A 15,023-nucleotide genomic window follows, 5' to 3' on the forward strand; every position below is an offset into this window, starting at 1 on the left:
TCCTCGGAAAGAGAGGAATCAAAACACCGAGTTTCCAGGGGGAGAGAGAGAGAAGAAATCAAAACACGGATTTTCCAGAGCTCCTGCCAACCAAAGCGGGGGACCGCCCCGTTCGCCAAGACGGCAGCACCGGAGGCCGACGTCGGTCCTCGTCGCCTTCCCTCCCTGAAGTCCCGCATTATGTAACCGCCGCCGCCACGACCCGCCACGTGAGCGGCGGTCAACTTTGCCCTTTTGGAAGAAACAAACCAACCCCGCTGCCCCCCACCCGTCCCGACACACACGAACACACACGACAACAAACAGAGCCACACACCCCCGTCCACACCCCGCCGGGAAATCCTCGATCCCGCCGAGCCGACGTCCCCGGGAACGGCAGATTTCGCGTTTAGGTTTCGCGTTCCGCCCGTCGTCCGCCGGCCTTCCTCCGACCTGCCCGGGAATGAGGAATCCCAGACGGCGGGCTGATCTTACCGGGTGGGAGAAACGCATCCGGCTCCTCTCCTTTCTCCCCTTTTCCACCCCCAATCGATACGATCGGATGAAACAAGCGCGTCCGAGTACGGCCGGGAGCGGGTTCGCCGGGCGCCCCCGAAACCAACCTCCCCCGCCGAAAGGCGGCGCAAGTCGACGGCGATAAGCAGCGTGGCTCAGTGGAAAGAGCCCGGGCTTTGGAGTCAGAGGTCATGGGTTCAAATCCCGACTCCGCCACGTGTCTGCTGTGTGACCTTGGGCAAGTCACTTAACTTCTCTGAGCCTCAGTTATCTCATCTGTAAAATGGGGATTAAGGCCGTGAGCCCCACGTGGGACAACTCGATCACCCTGTATCCCCCCCCGCCAGCGCTTAGAACAGCGCTCTGCACGTAGTAAGCGCTTCACAAATGCCATCACGATTATTTATCTTTTAGACCGTGAGCCCACCGTTGGGTAGGGACTGTCTCTATGTGATGCCGATTTGTACTTCCCAAGCGCTTAGTCCAGTGCTCTGCACATAGGAAGCGCTCAATAAATACGATCGACTGATTGACCGACGGCCTCCGCGGACCCGTCGCCGGGGAACTAAAAGCCCGACGGCGACCCGCTCGACAACGTGAACCGAAGAGGGGGGTGCCTTTATGAGAAGTACACACCTTTTCGCCGCGTCCCCCCGCGGAAGAGCCAGAAACACAAGGTACTCCCAAAGAAAGAACCGGAAACGCAGGGTATTCCCCCCAAGTAAAAAAAGCGGACGCACAACGTGTTCCCCCCAGCCTCCAAACTCGAAATTAGGCAGCCGTGTTTATGAAGTCTGTGTTTCCCTTTTCTTGGATAGATATGTATACGCACGCACGCACGCATATACGCGGCGGGACGGGGGAGAGCGATCGCCGGGGACGGAAGCGGTCGTGGTTGAGGGTGACGAGGGGGGCTTTTTTTAAGGGGGTGGGGGGAGAGTCAGGGGTCCCTCTCCTTTTTCACTTTGACGTCCCCGGCGAGGATGGTGGCGATTTCGCCCTGCATGAAGGCCCAGGGGACGCTGGAGCCGACCAGGGGGCACTTGTCGCCGCTGGGGCAGTACACCTCGCCGCCGGCGCCCTGCTGCTTGATGCTCTGCCTGGAGCAGGGGAAGCAGAACTTGTGCGAGGGGACGGAGGGGCACTGCACGAAGTGGGTGTCCTCCAGCCGCTCGCGGCACAGCGTGCAGCACAGGGCCGCGGCGGCGGCGGCGGCGGCGGGGTGGGCCGGCTCCCCCGGCCTCCTCGGGCCGCCGTCCTTGGGGCCCCCCGCGTGGTCCGCCGCCAGGATGAGGGCCGCCATGGGGGACGGGCCGTCCGGGCCCGCGGCGGCGGGCGGCGGGGTCCGGTGCGCGGCGGGGTTCAGCTTCGGGGGGCCGGCCTCCCCCTCCGGCTCCGGGGACGCCTTCCTCTTCCGGGCCGGGCGGGGAACTGGAGGGGCGACAAGGCGGGGTGGGGGGACACGACGTCATCGTCGTTAGTACACACAGCGATTAGACGCGACAAACCTGGACTTCCCGAGCGCTTAGGACGGCGCTCTGCACACCGTAAGCGCTCAATACACGCTCAGTCCGGCGCTCTGCACGCCGTAAGCGCTCAATACACACTTAGTCCGGTGCTCTGCACACAGTAAGCACTCAATAAACGCTTAGTACGGCGCTCTGCACACGGTAATCAATCAATCAATCAATCGTATTTATTGAGCGCTTACTATGTGCAGAGCACTGTACTAAGCGCTTGGGAAGTACAAATTGGCATCATCCGCCAAGCTAGCTCTCTTCCTCCCTTCAAGGCCCTGCTGAGAGCTCACCTCCTCCAGGAGGCCTTCCCAGACTGAGCCCCTTCTTTCCTCTCCCCCTCGTCCCCCTCTCCATCCTCCCGTCTTACCTCCTTCCCTTCCCCACAGCACCTGTATATATGTATATATGGTTGTACATATTTATTACTCTATTTATCTATTTATTTATTTATTTTACTTGTACATTTCTATCCTACTTATTTTATTTTGTTGGTATGTTTGGTTCTGTTCTCTGTCTCCCCCTTTTAGACTGTGAGCCCACTGTTGGGTAGGGACTGTCTCTATGTGATGCCAATTTGTACTTCCCAAGCGCTTAGTACAGTGCTCTGCACATAGTAAGCGCTCAATAAATACGATTGATTGATTGATTGATTGATCACATAGAGACAGTCCCTACCCAACAGTGGGCTCACAGTCTAAAAGGGGGAGACAGAGAACAGAACCAAACATACCAACAAAATAAAATAAGTAGGATAGAAATGTACAAGTAAAATAAATAAATAAATAGAGTAATAAATATGTACAACCATATATACATATATACAGGGTAAGCACTCAAACGCTTAGTACGGCGCTCTGCACACAGTAAGCGCTCAATACACGCTTAGTCCGGTGCTCTGCACACCGTAAGCGCTCAATACACACTTAGTCCAGTGCTCTGCACACAGTAAGCGCTCAATAAACGCTTAGTCCAGTGCTCTGCACACAGTAAGCACTCAATACACACTTAGTCCAGTGCTCTGCACACCGTAAGCACTCAATACATACTTAGTCCAGTGCTCTGCAAACATTAAGCGCTCAATACACACTTAGTCCGGCGCTCTGCACACATTAAGCGCTCAATAAACGCTTAGTACGGCGCTCTGCACACAGTAAGCACTCAATAAACGCTTAGTACGGTGCTCTGCACACAGTAAGCGCTCAATACACGCTTAGTCTGGTGCTCTGCACACCATAAGCGCACAATACACACTTAGTCCAGTGCTCTGCACACATTAAGCGCTCAATAAATGCTCAGTCCAGTGCTCTGCACACATTAAGCGCTCAATAAATGCTTAGTACGGCGCTCTGCACACAGTAAGCGCTCAATACACGCTCAGTCCGGCGCTCTGCACACCGTAAGCGCTCAGTACACACTTAGTCCGGTGCTCTGCACACATTAAGTGCTCAATAAATGCTTAGTACTGTGTACAGTACTTAGTACAGTCTTTTAGACTGTGAGCCCACTGTTGGGTAGGGACTGTCTCTCTGTGTTGCCAATTTGGACTTCCCAAGCGCTTAGTACAGTGCTCTGCACATAGTAAGCGCTCAATAAATACGATTGATTGATTGATTGATAGTACGGCACTCTGCACACAGTAAGCGCTCAAACGCTTAGTACGGCGCTCTGCACACAGTAAGCGCTCAATACACGCTCAGTCCGGCGCTCTGCACACCGTAAGCGCTCAGTACACGCTTAGTCCAGTGCTCTGCACACATTAAGCAGTGTGCGTAAAGATGCTTAAGTACATATTTGTTACTCTGTTTATTTATTTATTTATTTATTTTGCTTGTGCATTTCTATCCTGTTTATTTTATTTTGTTGGTGTGTTTGGTTCTGTTCTCTGTCTCCCCCTTTTAGACTGTGAGCCCACTGGTGGGTAGGGACTGTCTCTCTGTGTTGCCCATTTGGACTTCCCAAGCGCTTAGTACAGTGCTCTGCACATAGTAAGCGCTCAATAAATACGATTGATTGATTGATTGATAGTACGGCGCTCTGCACACAGTAAGCGCTCAAACGCTTAGTACGGCGCTCTGCACACAGTAAGCGCTCAATAAATGCTTAGTACGGCGCTCGGCACACCGTAAGCGCTCAATACACGCTTAGTCCGGTGCTCTGCACACAGTAAGCACTCAGTACACGCTTAGTCCAGTGCTCTGCACACTGTAAGCACTCAATACATACTTAGTCCAGTGCTCTGCAAACATTAAGCGCTCAATAAACACTTAGTCCAGTGCTCTGCACACAGTAAGCACTCAATACACGCTTAGTCCAGTCCTCTGCACACCGCAAGCACTCAATACACACTTAGTCCAGTGCTCTGCACACAGTAAGCACTCAATACACACTTAGTCCAGCGTTCTGCACACAGTAAGCGCTCAATAAACGCTTAGTCCGGTGCTCTGCACACCGTAAGCGCTCAATACACACTTAGTCCAGTGCTCTGCACACATTAAGCACTCAATAAACACTTAGTACGGCGCTCTGCACATGGTAAGCGCTCAAACACTTAGTACGGCGCTCTGCACACAGTAAGCGCTCAATAAACGCTCAGTCCGGTGCTCTGCACACAGTAAGCACTCAATACACACTTAGTCCAGCGCTCTGCACACAGTAAGCGCTCAATAAACGCTTAGTACGGCACTCTGCACACAGTAAGCGCTCAATAAACGCTTAGTACGGCGCTCTGCATACAGTAAGCGCTCAATAAACGCTTAGTACGGCGCTCTGCACACAGGAAGCGCTCAATAAACGCTTAGTACGGCGCTCTGCACACAGGAAGCGCTCAATAAACGCTTAGTACGGCGCTCTGCACACAGTAAGTGCTCAATAAACACTTAGTCCAGTGCTCTGCACACAGTAAGCACTCAATACACACTTAGTCCAGCGCTCTGCACACATTAAGCGCTCAATAAACGCTTAGTACGGTGCTCTGCACACCGTAAGCGCTCAATACACACTTAGTCCAGTGCTCTGCACACATTAAGCGCTCAATAAATGCTTAGTACTGTGTACAGTACTTAGTACAGTCTTTTAGACTGTGAGCCCACTGTTGGGTAGGGACTGTCTCTATGTGTTGCCAATTTGTACTTCCCAAGCGCTTAGTACAGTGCTCTGCACATAGTAAGCGCTCAATAAATACAATTGATTGATTGATTGATTGTACGGCACTCTGCACACAGTAAGCGCTCAATACACACTTAGTCCGGCGCTCTGCACACAGTAAGCGCTCAATACACGCTTAGTCTGGCGCTCTGCACACAGTAAGCGCTCAATAAACACTTAGTCCAGCGCTCTGCACACAGTAAGCGCTCAATACACGCTTAGTCCAGCGCTCTGCACACAGTAAGCGCTCAATAAACGCTTAGTACGGCGCTCTGCACACAGTAAGCGCTCAATAAATGCTTAGTACGGCGCTCTGCACACAGTAAGCGCTCAATAAATGCTTAGTACGGCGCTCTGCACACCGTAAGCGCTCAATACACACTTAGTCCAGTGCTCTGCACACATTAAACACTCAATAAACACTTAGTACGGCGCTCTGCACACAGTAAGCGCTCAATAAACGCTTAGTCCGGTGCTCTGCACACAGTAAGTGCTCAATAAACGCTTAGTCCGGCGCTCTGCACACAGTAAGCGCTCAATAAACGCTTAGTACGGCGCTCTGCACACAGTAAGCGCTCAATACACGCTTAGTCCAGTGCTCTGCACACACTAAGCGCTCAATACACGCTTAGTCCAATCAATCAATCAATCGCATTTATTGAGCGCTTACTATGTGCAGAGCACTGGACTAAGCGCTTGGGAAGTCCAAGCTGGCAACATCTGGAGACGGTCCCTCCCCAACGGCGGGCTCACAGTCTAAAAGGGGGAGACGGACGACAAAACAAAACGTATTCACAAAATAAAATACATGGAATAGATACGAACAAGTAAAATAAATAGAGTAAATACATATATATATAATAAATACATATATACAGGATATATATATATATATCCTGAGGATGCGCCGAGGCCGCCCGGGGAGCTGACCCGCGTTTTCCAAAACCCGCCCGCCCGCCGTGGCGGTGGCCCTTGACGGATTTGGTGTGCGTGCGTTGCTCCGTGTGGGATAATTATAATAATAATAATAATAATAATAATAATAATAATAATAATAATAATGGCATTTATTAAGCGCTTACTATGTGCATAGCACCGTTCTAAGCACTGGGGGAGATACAAGGCGATCAGGTGGGGCTCCCAGTCAACCCCCATTTTCCAGATGAGGTAGCTGAGGCCCAGAGAAGTGAAGTGAGAAGCAGCGTGGCTCAGTGGGAAAGAGCCCAGGCTTTGGAGTCAGAGGTCCCGGGTTCAAATCCCGGCTCTGCCACTTGTCAGCTGGGTGACTTGGGGCAAGTCACTTCACTTCTCTGGGCCTCAGTTCCCTCATCTGGAAAACGGGGATGAAGACTGGGAGCCCCCCGTGGGACCACCTCATCGCCTTGTATCCCCCCAGCGCTTAGAACGGTGCTTTGCACATAGTAAGCGCTTAATAAATGCCATCGTTATTATTATTATTAAGTGACTTGCCCAAGGTCACCCAGCTGACAACGGGCGGAGCCGGGATTCGAACCCACGCCCACTGACTCCAAAGCCCGGGCTCTTCCCACTGAGCCACGCGTGCGCGCGATGGCCGGCGTTTTGGGCCGGGGGCCAGTGACAAAAATCAATCAATCAATCGTATTTATTGAGCGCTGACTGTGTGCAGAGCACTGGACTAAGCGCTTGGCACTGTACTAAGCGCTTTTCCGGGGACCCATCCGAGGGGGCCCATTTTCGGGGTTTTTTTCCCAGGCTCGTCGCCTCCTCCTTCTCCTCCCGAGGAAAACCCTGGCGTCGGTGTTTCGGCCCTGGGGTGACTCAACCCCTCGTCGTGCTCGACAGGGAAGTTTTCTTGTTTTTCGGCGGGGTGCGGCACAGGACGCTCAGTAGATAGGATCAGGCGCTCAGACCAGTGCTCTGCACGCAGGAAACGCTCAATAGATAGGATCAAGCTCTCAGACCAGTGCTCTGCATGCATGAAACGCTCACAGATAGGATCAAACGCTCAGACCAGTGCCCTGCCCGCAAGAAACACTCAATACATAGGATCAAACGCTCAGACCAGTGCTCTGCACGCAGGAAACGCTCAATAGATAGGATCAAGCGCTCAGACCAGTGCTCTGCACGCAGGAAACGCTCAATAGATAGGATCAAGCGCTCAGACCAGGGCTCTGCATGGAGGAAACGCTCGACAGATAGGATCAAACGCTCAGACCAGTGCTCTGCACGCAGGAAACGCTCGATAGATAGGATTAAACGCTCAGACCAATGCTCTGCATGCATGAAACGCTCAATAGATAGGATCAAACGCTCAGACCAATGCTCTGCATGCATGAAACGCTCAATAGATAGGATCAAACGCTCAAACCAGTGCTCTGCACGCAGGAAACGCTCGATAGATACGATCAAGCGCTCAGACTAGTGCTCTGCACGCAGGAAATGCTCAATAGATACGATCAAGCGCTCAGACCAGTGCTCTGCATGCAGGAAACGCTCAATAGATACGATCAAACGCTCAGACCAGTGCTCTGCACGCAGGAAACGCTCAATAGATAGGATCAAGCTCTCACACCAGTGCTCTGCATGCATGAAACGCTCACAGATAGGATCAAATGCTCAGACCAGTGCCCTGCCCGCAAGAAACACTCAATACATAGGATCAAACGCTCAGACCAGTGCTCTGCACGCAGGAAACGCTCAATAGATAGGATCAAGCGCTCAGACCAGTGCTCTGCACGCAGGAAACGCTCAATAGATAGGATCAAGCGCTCAGACTAGTGCTCTGCATGCATGAAATGCTCGCTAGATATGATCAAGCGCTCAGACCAGTGCTCTGCACGGAGGAAACGCTCATAGATAGGATCAAGTGCTCAGACCGGTGCTCTGCACGCAAGAAACGCTCAATAGATAGGATCAAGCGCTCAGTCCAGTGCTCTGCACGCATGAAACGCTCAATAGATAGGATCAAACGCTCAGACCAGGGCTCTGCACGCAGGAAACGCTCAATAGATAGGATCAAACGCTCAGACCAGGGCTCTGCACGCAGGAAACGCTCGATAGATACGATCAAGCGCTCAGACCAGTGCTCTGCACGCAGGAAACGCTCAATAGATAGGATCAAGCGCTCAGACCAGTGCTCTGCACGCATGAAACGCTCACAGATAGGATCAAACGCTCAGACCAGTGCCCTGCCCGCAAGAAACACTCAATACATAGGATCAAACGCTCAGACCAGTGCTCTGCACGCAGGAAACGCTCAATAGATAGGATCAAGCGCTCAGACCTGTGCTCTGCACGCAGGAAACGCTCAATAGATACGATCAAACGCTCAGTCCAGTGCTCTGCATGCATGAAACGCTCACAGATAGGATCAAGCGCTCAGTCCAGCGCTCTGCACGCAGGAAACGCTCCATAGATATGATCAAGCGCTCAGACCAGTGCTCTGCACGCAGGAAACGCTCGATAGATAGGATCAAGAGCTCAGACCAGTGCTCTGCATGCAGGAAACGCTCACAGATATGATCAAGCGCTCACAGTCCAGTGCTCTGCAAGCAAGAAATGCTCATAGATAGGATCAAGCGCTCAGACCAGTGCTCTGCACGCAAGAAACGCTCAATAGATAGGATCAAGCGCTCAGACCAGTGCTCTGCATGCATGAAACGCTCGACAGAGTGCTCTGCACGCAAGAAATGCTCATAGATACGATCACGCGCTCAGTCCAGTGCTCTGCACGCAGGAAACGCTCGATAGACAGGATCGAGAGCTCAGACCAGTGCTCTGCATGCATGAAACGCTCAATAGATAGGATCAAACGCTCAAACCAGTGCTCTGCACGCAGGAAACGCTCGATAGATACGATCAAGCGCTCAGACTAGTGCTCTGCACGGAGGAAACGCTCAATAGATAGGATCAAGCGCTCGGTCCAGTGCTCTGCATGCAGGAAACGCTCGATAGAGTGCTCTGCACGCAAGAAATGCTCATAGATACAATCACGCGCTCAGTCCAGTGCTCTGCACGCAGGAAACGCTCAATAGATATGATCAGGCGCTCAGACCAGTGCTCGGCAAGCAGGAAACGCTTGATAGATAGGATCGAACGCTCAGACCAGTGCTCTGCACGCAGGAAACGCTCGATAGATAGGATCAAGCGCTCAATCCAGTGCTCCACATGCAAGAAACGCTCAATAGATTTGATCAAGCGCTCAATCCAGTGCTCTGCACATAGTAAGCGCTTAATAAATGCCATCATTATTATTGCGCTTAATAAATGCCATCATTATTATTATTATCAAGCGCTCAGACCAGTGCTCCGCACGCAAGAAACGCTCGATAGATTCGATCAAGCACTCAATCCAGTGCTCCGCATGCAGGAAGCGCTCCACAGATTTGATCAAGCGCTCAGTCCAGTGCTCTGCACATAGTAAGCGCTTAATAAATGCCGTCATTATTATTGCGCCTAATAAATGCCATCATCATTATTATTAAGTGCTCAGACCAGTGCTCTGAACGCAAGAAACGCTCGATAGATTTGATCAAGCGCTCAATCCAGTGCTCCACATGCAAGGAACGCTCAATAGATTTGATCAAGCGCTCAATCCAGTGCTCTGCACATAGTAAACACAATAAATGCCATCATTATCATTGTGCTTAATAAATGCCATCATTATCATTGTGCTTAATAAATGCCATCATTATTATTATTATCAAGCGCTCAGACCAGTGCTCCGCACGCAAAAAACGCTTGATAGATTTGATCAAGCGCTCAATCCAGTGCTCCACATGCAAGAAACGCTCAATAGATTTGATCAAGCGCTCAATCCAGTGCTCTGCACATAGTAAGCGCTTAATAAATGCCGTCATTATTATTGCACTTAATAAATGCCATCATTATTATTATTATCAAGCGCTCAGACCAGTGCTCTGCATGCAAGAAACGCGCAATAGATTTGATCAAGCGCTCAATCCACTGCTCCGCACCCAGGAAGCGCTTGATAGATAGGATCAAGCGCTCAGTCAGTGCTCTGCACATAGTAAGTGCTTAATAAATGCCATCATTATTATTGCGCTTAATAAATGCCATCATTATTATTATTGTCAAGCGCTCAGACCAGTGCTCTGCATGCAAGAAACGCTCAATGGATTTGATCAAGTGCTCAGTCCAGTGCTCTGCACATAGCGCTTAATAAATGCCATCATTATTATTGCGCTTAATAAATGCCATCATTATCATTATTATCAAGCGCTCAGACCGGTGCTCCGCATGCAAGAAACGCTCGACAAATTTGATCAAGCGCTCAATCCAGTGCTCCGCATGCAAGAAACGCTCAATAGATATGATCGGGCGCTCAATCCAGTGCTCCGCACGCAGGAAGTGCTCGATAGGTTTGATCGAGTGCTCAGTCCAGTGCTCCGCACGCAGGAAGCGCTCGCTAGATATGATCAAGCGCTCAGTCCAGTGCTCTGCACATAGTAAGCGCTTAATAAATGCCATCATTATTATTGCGCTTAATAAATGCCATCAGATTATTATCAAGCGCTCAGACCGGTGCTCTGCACATAGTAAGCGCTTAATAAATGCCATCATTATTATTGCGCTTAATAAATGCCATCAGATTATTATCAAGCGCTCAGACCGGTGCTCTGCACATAGTAAGCGCTTAATAAATGCCATCATTATTATTGCGCTTAATAAATGCCATCATATTATTATCAAGCGCTCAGACCAGTGCTCCGCACGCAAGAAACGCTCAACAGATTTGATCAAGCGCTCAATCCAGTGCTCCACATGCAAGAAACGCTCAATAGATCCGACCAAGCGCTCAGTCCAGTGCTCCGCACGCAGGAAGCGCTTAATAAATGCCATCATTATTATTGCGCTTAATAAATGCCATCATATTATTATCAAGCGCTCAGACCGGTGCTCTGCACATAGTAAGCGCTTAATAAATGCCATCATTATTATTGCGCTTAATAAATGCCATCATTGTTATTGCGCTTAATAAATGCCATCATATTATTATCAAGCGCTCAGACCAGTGCTCCGCACGCAAGAAACGCTCGACAGATTTGATCAAGCGCTCAATCCAGTGCTCCACATGCAAGAAACGCTCAATAGATCCGACCAAGTGCTCAGTCCAGTGCTCCGCACGCAGGAACTGCTCGATAGGTTTGATCGAGCGCTCAGTCCAGTGCTCTGCACATAGTAAGCGCTTAATAAATGCCATCATTATTATTGCGCTTAATAAACGCCATCATATTATTATCAAGCGCTCAGACCGGTGCTCTGCACATAGTAAGCGCTTAATAAATGCCATCATTATTATTGCGCTTAATAAATGCCATCATTGTTATTGCGCTTAATAAATGCCATCATATTATTATCAAGCGCTCAGACCGGTGCTCCGCACGCAAGAAACGCTCGACAGATTTGATCAAGCGCTCAATCCAGTGCTCCACATGCAAGGAACGCTCAATAGATCCGACTAAGCGCTCAGTCCAGTGCTCCGCACGCAGGAAGCGCTCACTAAGTGCGACCGAATGACCGTGGTGGGTGCCTCAACTGTCAGCCCGCTGTGGGCCGTCGAGCCGCCCTCTTCCCCAGCGCGCGGCGCTCAATAAGTACATCTGGTGGATCCCGTGGGTCTGATAATAATCATAATAATAATAATGTTGGCTCCTGTGGGTCTGATAATAATAATAATAATAATAATAATAATAATAATAATAATAATAATGTTGGCATCTGTTAAGCGCTTACTACATGCAAAGCACTGTTCTAAGCGCTGGGGGGGGATCGGGTTGTCCCACGTGGGGTTCACAGTTTTAATCCCCATTTTCCAGATGAGGGAACTGAGGCTCAGAAATAATGTTGGCATCTGTTAAGCGCTTACTACGTGCAAAGCACTGTTCTAAGCGCTGGGGGGGGGGGGATCCAAAGGGATCGGGTTGTCCCACGTGGGGTTCACAGTCTTAATCCCCATTTTCCAGATGAGGGAACTGAGGCTCAGAAATAACGTTGGCATCTGTTAAGCGCTAACTACGTGCAAAGCACTGTTCTAAGCGCTGGCGGGGGGGGGGTACAAAGGGATCGGGTTGGCCCACGTGGGGTTCACAGTCTTAATCAGCATCATCATCATCAATCGAATTTATTGAGCGCTTACTATGTGCAGAGCACTGTACTAAGCGCTTGGGAAGTCCAAATTGGCAACATCTAGAGACAGTCCCTCCCCAACAGCCGGCTCACAGTCTAAAAGGGGGAGACGGAGAACAAAACCAAACATACTAACAAAATAAAATAAATAGATGAGGGAACTGAGGCTCAGAGAAGTGAATTTTCGTACTTCCCCGGCACTCACTTGTACTTCCCAAGCGCTTAGTCCATCATCATCATCATCATCAATCGTATTTATTGAGCGCTTCCTGTGTGCAGAGCACTGTACTAAGCGCTCGGGAAGTCCAAGTTGGCAACATAGACAGTCCCTACCCAACAGTGGGCTCACAGTCAAGGCCCTACTTCCCTTCAAGGCCCTGCTGAGAGCTCACCTCCTCCAGGAGGCCTTCCCAGACTGAGCCCCTTCCTTCCTCTCCCCCTCGTCCCCCTCTCCATCCCCCCATCTTACCTCCTTCCCTTCCCCACAGCACCTGGATATATGGATATATGTTTGTACAGATTTATTACTCTATTTATTTATTATTTATTTTACTTGTACCTATCTATTCTATTTATTTTATCTTGTTAGTATGTTTGGTTTTGTTCTCTGTCTCCCCCTTTTAGACTGTGAACCCACTGTTGGGTAGGGACCATCTCTAGATGTTGCCAATTTGGACTTCCCAAGCGCTTAGTACGGTACTCTGCACATAGTAAGCGCTCAATAAATACGATTGATGATGATGATGATGAGGCAGGGAAGAAAACCAAACCGGTCCAGTGCTCTGCACACAGTAAGCGCTCAATAAATACGATTGATGATGATGATGAGGCAGAGAACAAAACCAAACCGGTCCAGTGCTCTGCACACAGTAAGCACTCAATAAATATGATTGATGATGATGATGATGAGGCAGGGAACAAAACCAAACCGGTCCAGTGCTCTGCACACAGTAAGTGCTCAATAAATACGATTGATGACGATGATGAGATAGAGGACAAAACCAAACCGGTCCCGTGCTCTGCACACAGTAAGCGCTCAATAAATACAATTGATGATGATGCTGATGAGGCAGAGAAGAAAACCAAACCAGTCCATCATCATCATCATCAATCGTATTTATTGAGCGCTTACTGCGTCCAGTGCTCTGCACGCAGTAAGCGCTCAATAAATACGATTGATTGATTGATCGACGTGATGGGTCTCTGGAAAGCGAAAGCCGGCCTGGGCGCGCCGGGGTTAGGTGGGCGCTCAGTAAGCGGGCCCCCGGGGACGGGGCGCTCACCTGGCTTGGGTGCGAGGGCGGCGCCGTTGACCTCGAAGGCCAGCAGAGCCCTGGGCGGACCCAGGCCCGGCTCCTTCTTCGGCTTGGGCTCGAAGGGGCCGGGATGAGCGTGATGGTGGAGCGCCAGGAGAGTGTCCCGCACCGTCCTGGCCTTCCCGGGCCAGTCCTGCTCGGATCGGGCCTTCCCGCCGCCGCCGCATGCTGCTCCTCCGTCCGGCTCGACGCCCCCGAGCCCGTCCAGCGAGCTCCGGCGCGGGGCCTTCTCCCTGTGGGCGGCCGGCTCGTTGGCGCGGCCCATCCCGGAGGGCTGCCCGGCGGCGGCGGCGCCGTTCAGCAGAGGCGTCAAGGCGGGCCCGAGCGGGCGGCGCGGCGGGTCCGGGGGCTCCTCCGCCTTGGGCGGGAACCCGTTGGGGAGCGGGAGGGCGCCGGGGCGCGGGTGGCGGTCGTGCGGCGGGAGCGGGGGCGTCCTGCCGCCGGCGCCGGGGTGGCCGCCCCCGCCCCCGCCGTGGCCCCTCTTGAGCTGGCGGGCGGCGTCGATGACCAGCTGCACGCGGTCGGCGCCCTCGTAGTTGACGCAGCCGCGGCAGACGGGCTCGCTGAAGTCCCAGACCACGGCCCACGGCATCCGGGGCAGGTCGCACAGGTAGCACGACTGCCGGCGGGACGGCGACGGCGACGACAGCGGGGACAGCGGGGACGGCGACGGCGGGGACACCCCCGCCGACAGCGACAGCGACAGGGCCGACGACATGGCCCGCACGGCCGACCCAGGAGGAGGAGGCCGCCTCCTCCTCCTCCTCCTCCTCCTCCTGGTGCTCCTCCTCCGGGGGGGCCTCCTGCTGCAGTCCTCCTCCGGGTGCTGGTCCTCCTCTTGGGGGGGGGGGGGGGTTCTCTCCTGCTGCTCCTCCTCCTCGGGGGGGGCCTCCTGGTGCTACAGTCCTTCTGGGGGGCTCCTCTTGCTGCTCCTCCTCCTCCGGGAGGGCCTCCTGGTGTTACAGTCCTCTGGGGGGGCCCCCTCCTGCTGCTCCTCCTCCTCCGGGGGGGCCTCCTGGTGCTACAGTCCTCCTCCTCGGGGGGGGTCTCCTCCTGCTACAGTCCTCCTGGGGGGGGGGGGGGTGTCCTCCTGGTGCCACTCCTCCAGACAGTCCTCCTCCTGCTACTCCTCCTCCTCCGGGGGGGCCTCCTGGTGCTTCTCCTCCTCCTCGGGGGGGGGGGGGTCTCCTCCTGCTACAGCCCTCCTCAGGGGGGGCCTCCTGGTGCCGCTCCTCCAGACAGTCCTCCTCCTGGTATTCCTCCTCCTCCTCCTCCGGGGGGGCCTCCTGGTGCTTCTCCTCCTCCTCCTCCGGGGGGGCCTCCTCCTGCTACAGCCCTCCTCAGGGGGGGCCTCCTGGTGCCGCTCCTCCAGACAGTCCTCCTCCTGGTATTCCTCCTCCTCCTCCTCCGGGGGGGG

At 52.5% G+C, this 15,023-nt stretch overlaps 1 protein-coding gene across 1 annotated transcript; it reads right to left on the reverse strand.

Annotated features, from left to right (window-relative positions):
- Positions 1-982: 982 nt before the first annotated feature.
- On the reverse strand, positions 983-14,361 carry IRF2BP2 (interferon regulatory factor 2 binding protein 2). The gene is made up of 2 exons (XM_038761181.1): positions 13,574-14,361; positions 983-1,926 (listed from the first exon to the last, which is right to left on the reverse strand). Exons 1-2 carry the CDS (start codon positions 14,322-14,324, stop codon positions 1,436-1,438), a joined length of 1,242 nt encoding a protein of 413 aa, XP_038617109.1. The 5' UTR covers positions 14,325-14,361; the 3' UTR covers positions 983-1,435.
- Positions 14,362-15,023: the final 662 nt, after the last annotated feature.

Source organism: Tachyglossus aculeatus, chromosome 19 (genome assembly GCF_015852505.1).
Source record: "Tachyglossus aculeatus isolate mTacAcu1 chromosome 19, mTacAcu1.pri, whole genome shotgun sequence".
NCBI lineage: Eukaryota > Metazoa > Chordata > Mammalia > Monotremata > Tachyglossidae > Tachyglossus > Tachyglossus aculeatus.